The 17,841-nt window shown below is 43.5% G+C and overlaps 1 protein-coding gene across 1 annotated transcript in view; it reads right to left on the reverse strand.

The window, feature by feature from the left end:
• Positions 1-17,841, reverse strand: part of LOC127576942 (catenin alpha-3-like) — a 1,199,293-nt gene that overhangs the window by 282,301 nt on the left and 899,151 nt on the right. The window contains exon 10 of the mRNA XM_052027768.1: positions 12,712-12,868. Within this exon, the coding sequence (XP_051883728.1) occupies positions 12,712-12,868 (157 nt within the window). The remainder of the gene's footprint in view (positions 1-12,711; positions 12,869-17,841) is intronic.

Consider the following 17,841-nt stretch of genomic DNA (forward strand, 5'->3'; position numbering starts at 1 on the left):
TTTGTCAGGAGGGGCGTGCACCGATCACCGCTGCAACGGCCGTACGAAGGGCCATTCCGGGTCGTCAGGAACAATGGGTCTACATTCGTGTTGGACATTGGGGGGCGCAAGGAGGTGTTTATGATTGACCGGCTGAATCCGGCTTATTTAGACTTGGACCAACTCGTGGTGGTCCAGCGAGTGCGGCGCAGGGGCAGGCCACCCAAGTCATAGTTTATTTAATTCTGGTTTTCGAGACAGTATTGCCAATTCTGGGGGGGCAGTTATGTAGCGACTCACCACACCGGCATCGAACCGTCAGAGGCCCTGATCCAAGATGGCGCGGGGCCCTCCTTCTTCCCCATCGTCGGGCTAGGAAAGCCCGCACGTGGGAAGGTCAGGTGACCCGCGCGTGACGTCAGCGCGGGAACGGTAGCATGGGAAGTTTTGGGATATTAAAGGCGCACAGCACCCCTGTCGTTCATTCGACTTCTGATTTCGAACCAGCGACTCTGTGTCTTCATTTTGTAGTGTGTAGCTAGCCGCTACAACGTATAACAGATTATATCGTCTATCTTCAAACCTAGGCTTGACTCTGCCAATTGAAGGGGAAGTGCAATGCAATGAAGGGATATAATTGATCTTCCATTTCACCGCACTTTGCTTGGTGGTCTGTGGTAGAAACTCAATGAATTGTGTGAATGGGAATATGACCCATCAAATAAGAAGTTTGATCTTCGAGAGGAGGTAAATCAAGCATTTACAGCCATCTGATAATCACTGGATCTCAGATAACAGTGCATGAAAAAGGAATTCTACCGTGCAGTACATGCCTGTATATGCTATGAGGTATATGGAGCCCAAATGTGAATGTGAAATGTGAACTGCACTATGGCATGTGTGCAAAGTGAAACTGAACTGCAGTTCTTCATGCACATGGTTAGTCGATTTATGGAGGCCTATGGGCATGTGGCATTGATGGCAATCAGCGCGCATGCATGTTTAACGTCACTGCCCCAACATGAACCTACACATACATGCTTCAGAAGCCACAGGGGCCTTGGCAGGAAAAAAACCTTCTGAGTGTAACATTTTGAGGCATTGATTTCAAGAGTCAGGAAGTTATGTTGCAGTTTTATAAAACTCTGGTTAGGCTGCATCTGGAGTGTTGCGTTCAGTTCTGGTTGCCCCATTATCGGAAGGATGTGGAGGCTTTAGAGAGGGTGCAGAAGAGGTTACCAGGATGCTGCCTGGATTAGAGTGCATGTGCTACAAGGAGAGGTTGGACAAACTTGGGTTGTTTTTTCTGGAGTGGCGAAGGCTGAGGGAGACCTGATAGAAGTTAATGAGGTGATGAGAGGCACAGATAGAGTAGATAGTCAGTATCTTTTCCCCAGGATCAAAGTATCTAATACTAGAGGGCGTGCATTTAAAGGTGAGAGTGGGTGAGTTCAAAGGAGATGTGTGGGGCAAGTTTTTTTTACACACAGAGTGGTCAGTGACTGGAATGTGCTGCCAGGTGTGGTAGTGGGGGCAAATATGATAGAGGCATTTAAGAGGCTCTTAAATGGGCACATGAATGTGCAGAGAATGGAGGGATTGTGTAGACAAAAGGGACTGGTTTAGTTAGGCATTTAATTACTAGTTTAATTAGTTCAGCACAACATCGTGGGCAGAAGAACCTTTTCCTGTGCTGTACTGTTCGATGTTCTATGTAAATCAAATAGCTAGTTCTTACCTGCACTACTGTCAGAGTGCCCAATATATAATTTTCAAACATCAGCTTACAAGACCATTCAGTTGACCAGGGGTGAAAATCTTACAGCTGTTATGGAGTTGAACTGAGTGAGAAATTTTGAGATTGTAATCAGCAGTGAGAACAATTGATACCGCCACAAACCGCACCCTCATGGCCTGGTACATCCCCCACTCCAGCAAGGCATCTACCCTGGTTTAATGTCAGGAACAGCACCAGGTACACATAAAAGCAAGGTGGCAATCTGGTGAAGCGGTAAAACAGGATGATCTGTTCACTGAACTGCAAATTCAACATGCAAAATGCATGCAATAGTGAAGCAATCCCAAAGCCAATAGATTCAATCAAAGCTCTACAGTTCTGCAACATCTAGTCATGAATGGCAGTAAAACATTAAACAGCTATGGGAGATAAGCCTCCATAAACCTCCCAATCCTCAGGGATGGCAGGGCTAAGTGAGAGCTAAGGGACAGAATAAAGTCATCACACCCATCTTCAACCTGAACTGTCAAGTGGAAGATCCATCATTCTTCAGATGCCCACCAACATCGAAGCCAGGCCTCAGCCAATTTGTACCTCTCCACTTGCTTATCTAGGAACTGCTGAGGGAACTGGATGAACACCTTGGCAGTAGTACTGAAGGTGTGAGCCAGAACTAGTCACACCACAAGACCAGCTGATCCATGATAGTCGTGACTTTGGGACAACCTGGAAATATGGATAATTGTCAGTTATGTCCTGTCCACAAAAAAGATCTAGACCTAGACAACATTCATGCCACAAAACTGCCAGGAAATGACCATCTCCAACAAGAGAAAGTCGAACCACCTAACCTTTACATGTAGTGCCATCACCTTCAGAGTCTCACACCATCAACATACTGGGGTCAACACTGACCAGAAAGTCAACTGAATCAAGCACATACATACTGTGGCTACAAGAACAGGTCAGGGGCTGAGTACCCTGCAACTAGTGACTCACCTTCTGACACCTCAAAAGCTTTCCAACATCTACTCTGTAATACTCTTCACCTCCCAGGATGATGCTGTGCCAACTCAAAAGATCCACCATCCTAAACATTCATTCTTCTACCATTGCACTGTGGTTGTAATGTGTACCACCTACAAAATGCACTGCAGTTATTCATCTGAACTACTTCAACAACATCTGCTAACTCTATGATTTTTACCATCATGAAGGAAAAGGGCTGCAGGCACTTGGGAATACCACCACCCTCAAGCACCCCCCAAGTCACACATTATCCTGACTTGGAAATACATAGCAGTTCCTTAATTTTTGCTGGGTTTGAGTCCTGGAACTCTGTGCCCAACAGTGTTGTGGGAGTACCTATACCAGAAGGTGGCTCACTGCGACACTCTCAAGGGCAATTAGGGATGGGCAATAAATGCTGGCCTTGCCAGTTTGCCAACATGCCAAAAACTTAATAAATAAAATCCAGCTTTTGCCCAACTTAACAAAGAACTTTGGGGTTTGTTGGATGTCTCATTGCTTCTGACAAGTTTCTGCCATACTTATAATAGACTATTCAGGAAGTCCCAGTTAAAATACTAGTCAATAAGTTTCAAGCAAGTAGTTCATAGGACACCCAAGTGAAAGTTAGCAGGTTCTGTACTGGGACAGGAGATCATAAATAGATTGAAATCTAGTGTGTAATGAGTGCCCTAATATTCCTTTGTCCTGATGCAAACACTGAAGAGAATTTTTTTTTAATCTCCCAAGAGCCGACAATAAAATGCTTTCATTTATCGTAGCAGTGAATCTATAAATTATATTGACTGTCTTCAGCACCAACATCCACACAAGACTGAAATTTGAGGAGCTGGATAAACCAGTAAAACAGTGGATAAAAACAGAAAATGTCAGAAATACTCAGAAGGTCAGGCAGCATCTGTGGACAGAGGAACAGAGTTAATATCTCGGGTTAATAATCTTTCATTGGATTTGAAACTATTGCTCTCTTCACAAATGTTACCAAACTTGCTGGGTATTTCCGGTATTAACTATTTTTTAAATTTTATTTTTGAAGCATCTACAGTACTTTGCTTTTGGAAAATGGAGAAGGGTTTGACTAGATGGAGTGAAATTAATAAGATAAGATCTTTATTAGTCACATGTACATCAAAACACACAGTGAAATTCATCTTTCGCGTAGAGTGTTCTGGGGGGCAGCCCGCAAGTGTCGCCATGCTTCTGGCGCTAACATAGCATGCCCACAACTTCCCAACATGTATGTCTTTGGAATTTGGGAGGAAACCGGAGCACCTGGAGCAAACCCACGCAGACATGGGGAGAACATACAAACTCCTTACAGACAGTGGCCAGAATTGAACCCGGGTCTCTCGTGCTGTAAAGCATTATGTTAACCGCTGCACTACCGTGCCTGCTCATTGACTGGGGTGGCAAGAATTAGGGGTCACAGTAAATAAGAGGACTGCCATTCAAGACTAAGCTATGAATAGATTTCTTCATGCAGAGGGTGGTGAATCTTGTAAATCATTACTTAAGTCGGTAGATGAGACTCCACTGCTGAGTATATTCAAAGCAGAGGGCAATTAATTTTTAGATATTAAGAGAATCAAGGGATATGGAGTTAATGCACAGAAGTGGCACTGAGGTAAAAGATTAACCATCACCTCGAAGAATGGTAGCACAGGCACAAAAGGTACTTATGTCACGTTTACATGACAGTACTCTTGGTTCTGAATTCAAGATCCTGGATTCAAATTCCCTTTGACTGAGGGGCTGTAAAGTTCGCCTGTCAGCTGGCTATAAAGGTCTGACAGGAATCAGTCCAGTCCGATTCCTCATCAGCACAGAAAGTCGCAAGGTAATGCAACACCATCTGGCAAATATCTGAGGGTCCATAGATGGTTGTTGTGGGAAATCTGTAAAATATCATGCTAATTACATAAGAATATGAGAATTAGGAGCAAGAGTGGGCATTCTGTTTCTTCAAGCTTGCTCCACTATTCATTAAGATCATAACTGATCTTCTGCCTCAGCTTCATTTTCTTGCACTATCCACATATCCTTTACTATCTAGAAAACCATTGATCTTTGTTTTGAATGAACTTGGTAGCTGAGCTTCTGCTCCCCTCCTGGCAGTGAATTCTATAGATTTACCACACTCTGAGTGAAGAAATTTCTCTTCATCTCAGTCCTAAATTGTCAACTTCTTAGTTTGATACAGAGACCTCTGGTATAGACTCCTCAGCCAAGGGAAACCTCCACTCTACATCCTAATGAATGCTGTAAGAAACAATGCTCAATCTTTTGCATACTTGTTATGATGAAGTGGCAGAAGAACTGAAGTACTTTTGGGTAAGATTCTCAGAAGCGGTGCCTCCTCTGACCGGGAGTTCACGTGGTCTGAGAGACAAATGCCTTGGAATTGGATTGCATTTTCTGGGCATGTGTTAACATCATCGCATGCTGCACTGGTGACATAGTGGATCAGCCTCCCCAACCCCAAAAGATTACAAAACTGGCTGCAAATAAGTGCGTAAAGGTGTTAAAACCAAAATAATGGATTAAGTCAGGATCTCTGTGGTCTCAACAAAAGCACTCCCAATATATCGCACCAGCTGTCTCTTTGCTATGCAATAAACAGAAAAGATCACCTGCCACAGGGGCACACTTCCATGTCAGCCAGGTAGCAGCAACACAGACAAGGAGGATGGAAAGGACATGGAGAGAGCACCAAGGTTCTCCAAAATAGATCTTGAAGTGCTGTTGAGTGAGATACACATTAGGAGATGAATGATTCCAGTACCTTGTCATGCAATGTGAATTCAGCATCTATTCTTTACTACTTTTGATAACAGGAGAATATAATCAAAGATGCTGTCTGACCCACTGAGTTCCTCCAGCATCTTGCTTGTTGCTCCAGATTCCAGGATCTGCAGTCTCCAATAGAGTTCTCCTGCTTGCTAGGGCATTATTAAACGTCTGAATCCCATCCACCAAGACTTTCATGTTGCATTCTGTATGGGCACCAAAGTCATCCACTGAGAGCAGAGGAGTCCTTTTCAACATGAATAGTCTAATGGAAATCAAAAAAATCGCAGATGCTGGAAATTAAAATCAAAAAACACTGCTGGAGGTGCTCAGCAGGTCAGGCAGCATCTGTGGAAAGAGAAGCCAAGTTGATGGTTTAACAAAAGACCCTTTGTCAGAACTGGGAAAGAGAGAAAACAAGTTGATTTTAAGCTGCAGAGAGGATGGGAAGGAATGGATAGGACAAAGGGAATATCTCTGATAGGGTAGCGTAGCGGTTAGCGAGACACTATTACAGCACCAGCGATTGGGGTTCGATTCCCGTCGCTGTCTGTAAGGAGTTTGTACGTTCTCCCGTGTCTGTGTGGGTTTCCTCCGGGTGCTCCGGTTTCCTCCCACATTGCAAAGACGTATGGGTAGGTTAATTTGGGTTTAAAGTGGGCGGCGCGGACTCGTTGGGCCAGAAGGGCCTGTTACCACGCTGTAAATAAAATTTTAAATTTAAATGGTATTGTTGCCATGATGATAAATGGATTATCCCTTACAACTTCCATCATCTTCAACAAGATTCCAACACCAGACACATCTTGCCCTCCCCTTTCAGCATTCTGAAAGGACTATTCATTTTGCGACTCCCTGGCCTGCTCTTCCACCTCCACCAATCAGTCTTCTCACAGCACTTTCCCATCCAACCACAAGAGATGTAGCACCTGTCCTTTTACCTCTTCCCTTCCCATCATCCAGGGACCCAAACAGTCCTTCCTGATGAAGAAGCAATCCACTCGCCTTTCTTCCACACTGGTGTAATGCATTTGGTGTTCACAATGTGGCCTCCTACAATGGACAAACCCAACTGAGTTTGGGTGACTGGCTTTGCAGAGAAACTGCATTCAGTTTGCAGGGGTGACCCTGAGTTTCTAGTTGCCTTTTACTTTAATTCTCCATTCCACTCCCACTTTAACCCACCAATTTGTGGCCTCCGGCAAAATAATAACCTGGACCAATGCAATATAAGGAACAATAGCTCATCTGGCCATGTTACAGCTTTTGGACTCGATATGAATTTAACGATATCAGGTAACTCACTTCCACTGTCTCTATCGGAACTGATCAGTTTGCTGTAGGTCATCCATCTGTAATGTTAACTCAGATTTTCTCTCTCTGCTGATGCTGCCTGATCTGCTGGGCATTTCCTACAGCTCTGACCTGGATTTTACAGGATTTACTTTTTCCTTTGTTTTCTCTCTCTTTTTCTCTAACTTCCCTCAATAACCTTTCAACCAAATAGCTTCATCAACAGCTTATTACCATGGCAACCCTGCCTATAAGAGACGTTCCTTGTCCTATCCATTCCTTCCTCAACCCTTTCTGCAACTTAAAACTTAACGGGTTTTCTCTCTTTCCCAGTTCTTACCAAGTGTCTCTAATATGAAACATTTATTGTGGTTCTCCTTCCACAGATGCTGCTTGATCCACTGAGTGTTTCCAGTGCTTTCTGTTTTCAGGGCCTGTTGGTTTAGTTCAAGCCATAACATCATTTTAACTGTGGCCAAAGAGAAGAAGCTGCCAGGCCAAAGGAAGTGTCTGTGTAGATTCACTCCTCGAAAATCCTCCTTCGCGAGCTCATATCTTCTGTACTGTTATCTAATGTTTGGACAGCAGCATCCTGCCACTTCCTCACTGCTCTGGGTGGAATGTCAATGAGGCCTTAAAGCCAAAGTAGCCGGAGTCCAGAGAAGGTCTTCAACAGCAGCAGGTACGTTTTCAACTGACGTTACACTGTACATTCTCCTCAGTTCCACCATTTTGAAAGATTATACAAATAACGATCCTCCCCCCCCCCTCAAGAAAAGAATAAAGTCAAGATATTTCTGATGAGAAGTAAGCACAGGTCCAATACTGTTGTAATACTTACCAAGACACTTTTCACCAATATCTGTAGTGAAACGCCTGAGAGGAATCATGAAGCTGCTGGTGTTTGAGTGTTAACTCTACATTAAGTTCATGACCTCACGCTGTTAAATCCCATTATTCTTAAAAGCCTGTTAACTCAGTGTCTCCAGCACAGCTTAAACATTAAATATCCTGAACAAAAGTATTTCACTTTCTGCAAGACATGTAGTTACAAAGGTAACAGTGCCACTTCAACACATAAAACCAGCGGTTTAAAGGCATGCATTGCGATGTTTTGTACTATGACCCAAAAGGAGGTCATTCTAACCAGCTTTCCTGTACAAGACCTTTGAAAGAGCTATGCAATTAGTCCCTCTGCCCAGCTGCTTCCCCAAAGCACATTTATCCTTTTCAAGTACATTTGCCCATTTGTCTTTTGAACTTCTGCAACTGAATCTGCATCCACCATCCATTCAGGCAATGCGTTCCTGATTACAACATTCAACCGTATAATAAGATATTTATCTCCTCTACTCTTCTGGAACTTTTGCCAATTATCAGAAATTTGAGTTTTCCAGTTACTGATCTAGACTCCAGTGGAAACAGTTTACTTCTGAGAACTCTTATCAAGACTCCTCATAGTTGTGAGCATAAGCCCCTGAAGCTTCTCTGCACTAAGCAGAACAATCACAGTGGGGTGGACTCTCACCACAGGCGAGGTACCGGCCAGGTTATTGGTGCACAGTGCAATATAATGGTACCTTGCATAATGGCCTGTTCCCAATGTTGCAGCTCAGGTTAATGGCAGGGCAGAGGCCTCAGTCCAGGGTGGTACCTTGGGAATCTACTCTTGTGTGTTACAGCAAGAGAAAAACAGCTTTAGACCAGAAAGAAAACAAACCAGGGCAATTTAATGAGAGCTGTCCAACATAAGCTTTTTTGTTAAATGCTTAAAACCAGGATTGAGTCACATTTCATTTCAATCCATGGCAATCCTTTATGAAATTATAAATCTTTTACATGCCAAGGAGAAGGAACTGACACAAAACACAGCCTAAAGTTATTGCAACTGAGAAATATAAATCACATTGATTGTCCTCAGCACCATGAACACATTACAATAAAGCAGCTCTGACAGCAGTGCCCTGGGCTATGGAAAAAGTGCAATTGTAGCCTCATACCGAATTTAATACATTTGAGTTACAAAATGAGATGTCTTCAGGTTTATATACCTTTGGTTTTCATGATACTGTGTCAGCAGATAGATAATTAAATCAAAGGGAACATAAAATAAAAAAATAACCATAATGATCCCATCAGTTTGAAGCAATTCATTTACAATGTAGCTTTTTGTTTCCCTCTTCTGTCTCTCTGTCCATTCAAAGCACTCCCCCTACATCATTTGAAAGGTCTGTGATCCAAGGTCAAGATCTCTCTGAAGAGACTTGCTCCGACAGCTAATTTCTTCCTTTGCCTTCCTTTCACCCCCTCACCCCCACCCCAAACCCTGGAAGCTTCACTTCTTGGTGGGTTTGGTTTCTGACACTGCAGTTGCTCTTCAGGCTCTCTTGAACCTATGTACTCAATCAGTGACTGTCACTGATTGGGAAATAGGGAATAAACAGTCAAGTTATTCAACCTGATTGAGCATCTGCTCTAAGACCATAAGGTTCGCACTCCAGACAGGCATTCCAACCATCCACACTCTGCTAATGAGATCACACAATAGATAGGCAGCACACATCACGAGGATGTCAGATGATTGCCAAATAAGAGCTAAAGAAGGAAAAGCACTCTCAGGGAGGCCAGAAGTATTGTTTCAAGGAAGGACACTCCCAAGTCATCCTTGGTGCACTTCTATACTGGGAGGATCAACCCTCAGGTCAACCCTCATCTATCCAGGAGCTCCAATCTATGAACAGAGGAGAATGCCAAGACAGAGCAGGATACAAGCAGCGTAAATATTGCAACAGCAGCCGGTCCATTGCAAATCAAGCAACCTGCAAGTCACAGGCCATTCAAAGCTCACAGTGGCCTGCTCCACCACTCACAGAAACCAGTGATGTAATGGCTATAGAAGAGCTGGAAAAACAAATCAACAAGTGGCTAAGAATATAGAGAAGTTTATGCATTAAGCTTTGTCAGAAAACAACATTATGTAAACTAAATGGCACAACTCTGAAAGATGTGCAGGAACACAGGGGCCTGGGTGTACATGAGCACAAATCTTTTTGTGTAGCAGGGCAAGTAGAGAGAGTAGTTAGTAAAGCATATGAGATCTTGGTATTCATACACAGGGGCAAAAATGACAAAAGTAGAAAGGTTATGTTGAGTGTTCAAAAGGCTCTGGTTAGGGCACAAATGTAGCATTGAAAATATTTAGGAAAAAACTTTTTTTCACAGAGAGAGTAATTATGATCCAGAACTCACTGCCTCTAATGGTGGAAAAAGCCAATCAGGGTTTTCAAGAGATATAAGGATGGTTAATTGAGAGAGGACGATTTACAGGGCTATGAGGAAAGAATCTCCAAGAGGTTCAATGAGCAGCTGGAACAGACTTGATGGGCTGAATGGTCTCTTTCTGTTCAAAACAGTTCTATGATTCCATGGTCTTTCAAGCTGAAGGATGAACTAATAAATGAACAAGAGACATCCAGTGCTCTGTCAATGTCTGGCAGTGAGTGAACATACTTGAAAGAGTGCAGGGTAGTTAGTGGTTAGCGTAGCGCTTTACAGCGTCAGCGACCTGGGTTCAATTCTGGCCACTGTCTGTAAGAAGTTTGTACATTCTCCCCGTGTCTGTGTGGGTTTCCTCTGGGTGCTCCGGTTTCCTCCCACATTCCAAAGACATATGGGTTAGGAAGTTGTGGGCATGCTATGTTGGCGCTGGAAGCGTGGCGACACTTGCGGGCTGCCCCCAGAACACTCTACGCAAAAGATGCATTTCACCGTGTGTTTCGATGTACATGTGACTAATAAAGATATCTATCTATCAATCTAGTGTTCAGCAGTGGAATTCTCCTGCCTCAGCATCAGGCACTGAGAAGGATTGTAGGAGAGAACATAATTATACTGAAACCACTGCAAAAGCTCTGGGCACACTTTGCAGTACAGCCTCCATCACAGCAAGACTGCTTTTATGGTCATTATAACAATGTTGTTTATTGCGGCTTTCTGCACAATAGGCTGCTTCGTGGTACTACAGCTGTAAAATGCTCAGAAACTTCATGAGGTCTTTCTCCTGTTTCGTTTCCAGATACGGGAACATAAAATAAGGCAATAAACACCAATTAATTTTTGAGAGTCCAGAATGTCTCAAATAAAGTCATCTGCCCTTTAGTCGAAAGATCAGTAACAGGCTAGATTAAAGTAGGCCATCACTCTGAGAACACAAGAATCACTCAGTACTTTCAGTCTATACACTGCAACTCCAGGACATGTTTAAAGCTGCCAACTTTGAACCTTTTAGAGAGCATGCATTTATGGGCAGGTTGCTGGCTGGAACTACCTATACCTGGTCTCATTCCTGATTATCCAGTTCTAGTCATAAAATCATCTGCAATGCTTTTTCATTCCAGTTCCACACCATTACATATGGAATTCTCCCACATCCACTCCCATCTCTCATCTACCTGCTGATATCATTATCCAAAAGCAGACCATTGGGCTCCAAGTGAACAGTGAATGGTTGCAGCTCCATCCTCTACATCTGAGGCTGTGTCCAACACCTCACGTTGGTTAATTGGAAATTTCGTCCATTATGAAAACTATTATCTTCGGTCGCTGCTGCAACCTCCATTCCCCAGCCACCCAATTCCATCTCGCTCCCTGGCCATATGTGGGTCTGCAGCAGATCCCATGCTGAACTTCTAATCCTTTATCCACTCCACCACTGTAATGTTAAGCAAGACCCACTCATGCTTTCCATAGAACAATACAGCACAATACGGGCCCTTTGGCCCACCATGTTCTGCCGACCTTTAAACCACGCCTAAGACTATCTAACCCCTTCCTCCCACATATCCCCCTATTTTAAATTCCTCCATATGCTTATCTAACAATCTCTTGAACCTGACCAACGTATCTGATTCCACCACTACCCCCGGCAGCGCATTCCATGCACCAACCACTCTCTGGGTGAAAAACCTCCCTCTGATATCTCCCTTGAACTTCCCACCCATTACTTTAAAGCCATGCCCTCTTGTATTGAGCATTGGTGCCCTGGGAAAGTGGCGCTGGCTGTCTACTCTATCTATTCCTCTTAATATTTGGTATACCTCTATCACGTCTCCCCTCATCCTCCTTCTCTCCAAACAGTAAAGCCCTAGCTCCTTTAGTCTCTCCTCATAATCCATACTCTCCAATCCAGGCAGCATCCTGGTAAATCTCGTCTGCACCCTTTCCAATGCCTCCACATCCTTCCAATAATGAGGCTTCCTATAATCAGTCTTTTCACTCATCTACTGAAAAGCACACCTAACCCTCTTTAACTTCTAGACTTGACGACTTCAGTGGTATCCTGGCACATTTCTTATTGGGTAACTAGATCTTATCCAGAGTACTGTTACCTGCATGCTACTTCACACCAGGTGCCCTGTCTCCCCAGCTCGGTGAGCTTTTTAACCACAGAGGGATTTCCGGGCTGGGGAGAGCTGTGCAGCTGACAAAGGGGGAGGATTAGCTCAGAGAGCCATTCACCTGCTTGTCATCACGCAAGAAAATGGTGTTGATCTACCACGATCTTTCATACTTCTCATGCCACAAGAGGCCATTCGATATGCCGGCTCTCCAAGTAATCCCATCAATCTCATACCCCATTTAATTCTCCCTAACCTATTTTCTCACATGTGGCCATCTTACTGAATGGTACAGCAGGCATGAGGAGCCAAATCACCTACTCCTCCTTCTATTTCTTATTATACAGCATTGAGATTAATCCTACCCAGCAGCAGCAAAACCATCTCATAATATGCTTCAGTTGGTTCAAATACACATAGCTGGATGTCAGCTGGCATCGAATAGTCCTGCAATCCCAAGGCAGCTAACTGCAGAAAAGGATGTCTTACCAGAGATGGCGAGAAACTCATCGATGCTGGTAATGTCATCGACTGCTTCAGTCAGGATGCGGATGTGGCTTTCCCAGGTCTTCTTGTACATCTCCATGTTGCTTCTGATACTTTGACTTTTTGGGGAGGAAGCAAGAGCCAGAGCAGCATTGATGACCTGTGACAATCAGAGCAATGAACATCTCAGACAAGTAAATTGCACACAGGGCATGTGACAGGTTGACAGGTCTGTCCCGTTCAGCATGGGCAGATCAAACATTAACACAAAAGCAAACCATCCCAAATGTTGGAAAAATGATTGATGATGTTGAAGATGCCCACCAGGTGTGGACAGAGAAACACAGTTTAGTGTTTCTAGTTAAAGATCATTGACTGAAGAGTTCTCTCTGTTTCTCTCTCCACAGATTCTCCCTGACCTGCTGAGTATTTCCAACATTATAAGGGGTTTGTGCGTTCTCCCCGTGTCTGCGTAGGTATCCTCCAGGTGCTCCAAGCAAGTTTAACTAAAGGCATTTTAGACACAAGTGCCTCAACCCAAAAGGTTGATTGTCCATTTCCCTCCACAGATGCTGCCTGACCCGCTGAGTTCCTCCAGTATCTTGTTTGCAACTATACACATTACCAGGTTGGCCCCATACACACTGCCTGCTCAGGTGACCTCCCAGAGATAAAATAATGGTTGAAATATTTTGAATTAAATGAGCTGTATGTAGCATGCAAGATACACGGCTGCTTGGTTACCTTCTCAGTTTGGGTCCATACAATTATGCCCCCCCCCACTTCCAGATTGTTAGAGGCTGCTGGCATTTAGGAAAGAGGAAACATTCAGGATGGAACCCAATAATGCAAATTGCTTCCAAGTCTTGCTAGTGAGGTGCGGACAGAGTTGCAACAACATGTTTTCAGTCTTAGGTGGAGACTGGTATCCAACCAGAAGATAATTAAATTGATGTTGGTATTTTGTTTCTTCAATCTTGGCTGTTGTCTCCTTAGCATCTCAGCCAGGATGGATGTTCTCCTGTTTTTTTCCACAAAAAAAGGAACCGAGGGATCTTCATGGAATTCTGGCTACTTGGCAGTTTGAACCAGACCACTGAGGCCAAAGACACATTTATGTCGGGGCCCCAGTATATCTCCACTCACCTGATGTAGCAGCTCTCAGAGAGATAGTAGGACCCAAGGAAAGATCAGGGATGGGAACTGACAACCTGTGGATCCTCCTCTCTCGGCCCTACCCCATTTATCATATGAGGGGCAGACAGTGTTCCCTTCCCTTACAAGCCGGTGAGAAATCTTTTAGAAATGACTGAGATCTGCCATAATGGGCTCACTTCTAGTTTCCATGCCATGTGCCTAAGTTAACGGTGGGGGGCGGGGCCACAACTGACATACTAGGAATTTCAGGAAACCTTTTATTATCAGCACAAGTTTAGAGATTATTGTAAAGATAGTGAGTTGTGCATAAGATATTAATTCAACAGCCCAGTGAAAAGGTACAGAAACACATAAAACTAGAAATCTGTCTGCATTGCACTGTCAACCCTTAAAAGATCAAACAATTTGATAGTGGTAACTGCAAAACAGTAAATGTGGACATGACTTGTCAATTTCTTTGTTGCTGCCAAAATTTCCACACTTTTCCATCTAATGGAGCTGCTGTATTTTGCTGTGTGCCAGTGATTTCTGAGGGTTGGAAGTGTGTTCTTTTGTTTACCTACAGGGACCTTAAGGGACTGTCCCTGTTCCTAACCTTCTCCGGTAGCACTCTCCAACTCCTTCTCCGTTACAGTGATGACTGCATTGGTGCTGCTTCTTACACCCGTGCAGAACTCATCAATTTTTCACCAACTTCAACCCTGTTCTCAGATTCACGTGGGCCATTTCTAATACTTCTCTCCCTTCTATAGATCTTTCTCTCTCCATCTCAGGAGACAAACTATCCACTGATACTTACTATAAACCCACTGACTCTTACAGCTACTTAGACTACATCTCTTCCCACTTTGTCTCTTGTAAATCTGTCATTCCTTCCCAGTTTCTCCGTCTCCACAACATCTGCTCTTAAGATGAGGTTTTCTGTTCCAGAACATCACACCTGGTTCTTACCTTTCACCCTATGAGGGAGTGGCCTCCATCTTTCATTCACCTGCCACAGTCTCCCAACTCCACCCCCGCTCACCTCTCCTACCTGGCCCTACCTGCCTGTCATCTCAGACCTCTCCTCAGTCCATCAATCGCCTTGGAATCCTTTCTTGCCACTCCCCTTCTCTCTATGCTGGCTATCTCCCCTCTCCACTCTCAGTGCCGATGCAGGGTTTTGACCGGAAGCATCAACAATTGTTTTCCTCCCACAGATGCTGCTCAACCTGTTGAGTTCCTTCAGCAGATTGTTTGTTGCTCCAGATTCCAGCATCTGCAGTCTCTTGTGTCTCCACCTTACGAGGCTGATGGTACACTTTCAAAGAGGCCATGCTGACAGAGAATCTCTGTGCAATAACCATCTGCTCCTCACAGTAAGTTTACCAGGAAGCTCTCTCTAAAGATCTTGGTGCACTTTAGTATTGCCTGGATCTTGAATCCAGCTGAATTCCACCCCCCCTACTCCTCTGGGCTAATGAAGAAACAAATTAAGCCACGTCTGGTGGAGTGGTGAATGCCAATACAACAAATGGACATTGGATGGGCCTTGGAAGTGATGTTTGGATGGAACAATTGTCTGAAGATGCATGGAAGGGTCAGCATTGAATCTGAGCTGTGTGAAAATGGACTGTATGTGTATCATGAGACATACAACAACCTGGCTCTGCATGCATGCTTTCCATGACTGGCACTTTACATAACATTAAGTTTGAACTTTCACTGTTAATAAAAGCTAGTCCTTCAGTGAAGGCCCTGATGAAGGGTCTTGGACTGAAACGTTGACTGTTTATTCCCCTCCATGGATGCTGCCTGACCTGCTGAGTTCCTCCAGCACTTTTTGTGTATTGCTCCAGATCCCAGCACCTGCAGAATTTCTTGTGTCTCCCTTCAGTGAGTGAACAGTGCCTGTCATTATTCAGAGAAACGTGGTTGTAAATCCTACTGGAGACAAATTCTGGGCATGGGACTACTGCTGACGTCACTGTGGTCAGCAGGATGCTGGAAAGGCAGTGGTAGGGAACAGGATAATCTTGAACTACACTGACTATGTGATGTTAACCACAGCATTAACCCTCCCAGAAACAGGTGCAACTCTTAACTTCACATCGCCTATGCAATTTCCACAATATTGTATCCAAGTACTTTTGGTATTTTTCCCTCCACTGGCTAAAGCCTTTAACTGCAGATTTTAACTGCAGACAAAGCTGCAAGTATGACCCTAATCCTTACACAGTCCAATTATCAGGCAATTACCACCAAAAATAGCTTTAACAGCTGCAAATTTAACATCTATCCCAAGGCATTCTTCCTCCGCATATAATTGGGCTACACTTTAGTACTCCAGCAGAACTTCTTGTTCACATATATCTGCCAGCTTTTGAAGAAAGTTTTGAACATGTGTGCATATATTTAATTAAAAATAATAATGCTAGGCTGAAAATCAAGAAATTTCAACAATAATACAATGTATTAGTGAAACTATCACAGTACTGCAGGTGCACTAGAAGAAAATGGGATTTACTAAACATCATCATAAATCATTGCATAAATACTCCTGTTTTATGCTGGAAAGATGCCAGAATGAATTTGGAAAGCATCATGAAAGGTTACTCACCTAAAATGTTAACTTCTCTCTCCTCAAATGCTGCTCATTCTCCTATGCAGTATTTTTATTTTAAGTGGCATATATTGTACCTATAAAGGTGTGAAAATTGTGAGAATGGGAAAATCTATCAAACGAAACGGGGAGGGTGCAGAAGAAGTTTACCAGGATGCTGCCTGGATTTGAAGGCATGTGTTATAAGGAGAGGTAGGACAAACTAGGACTGTTTTCTCTGGAGCGGTGGAGGATGAGAGGAGACCTGTCAGAAGTTTATAAAATTATAAGAGGCATAAGCAGAATAGACATCTAGTATCTTTTTCCCAGGGTTGAAATGTCTAAAACTAGAGGGCATGCATTTAAGGTGAGAGGGGCAAAGTTTTTAAACAGAGAGTAGTGGGTACCTGGAATGCACTGCTGGGGTGGTGGTGGAGGCAGATACAACAGAGGTATTTAAAAGGTTCTTATATAGGCACATAAATATGCAGAGAATGGAGGGATATGGACCACTTGCAGGCAGAAGGGATTTGGTGTCATTAGCTTAATCAATTTGGCACAACATTGTGGGCTGAACGGTCCGATCCTGTGCTGTACTGTTCTATTTTCTAAAATCTATTCAAATTAGTGTATGTAAAAAGTATGGGAGCAAATTTAGATGTTGTGTACGAACTCTCCTCAATCATTCCTGCTCTTTCAAACAACTTCCTGTGCATTAATAATACCTAACACAATGCAGAATGTCAGAAAGAGTTAGATCCTTTCGACACTTGCATCACCTTTCAAATCCAGAAGTAACCATATATTTCCTATCTTTGCACATCTGCTTTCCACCTTTCTGGATTTTATCTGGCGACAACTTTAAAACCTAGCTCAATGCATTCAATGGGTTATATTTTCATTACAGAGATAGCAAAATTTCCTCTCACCTGGGGCAAAACCTGAAAAAGGGGGCAAGTAGTACCCTATCTGTGGACTGAACTTGGGACTAAGTGAGACTGAAATCTGCTCACCTGTACAAGGAAGCCAAATTATGCTAAATGTAACAGTATTACCTGAAAATCTTATTCAACAGTAATATGATGTAACATCTTAGAAGAGCAATATCCAATCACTGATTACCTACTTTCTAAATGTGCAGACTTTTCAACTCTATATTGTAAACAAGCCTGTTGTCTCTTAATAATGAGGGTAATCACCAGCTATGCTTCCCATACACAGTGCCTGAATGATGTATATTTACAGAAACATTAGTGTCCGTTGCTCTGGAAACATGAGTCATGGACAAATCTTCTCTGTGGTTCTTACTCCAATATAAAACAATAACACAGAACAAAGCCATTTGGACTATCATGCCCATGCTGGCTTTTTGAAAGAGCCATTCATTCAGTCCC

This window comes from Pristis pectinata, chromosome 12 (assembly GCF_009764475.1).
Source record: "Pristis pectinata isolate sPriPec2 chromosome 12, sPriPec2.1.pri, whole genome shotgun sequence".
Lineage (NCBI taxonomy): Eukaryota > Metazoa > Chordata > Chondrichthyes > Rhinopristiformes > Pristidae > Pristis > Pristis pectinata.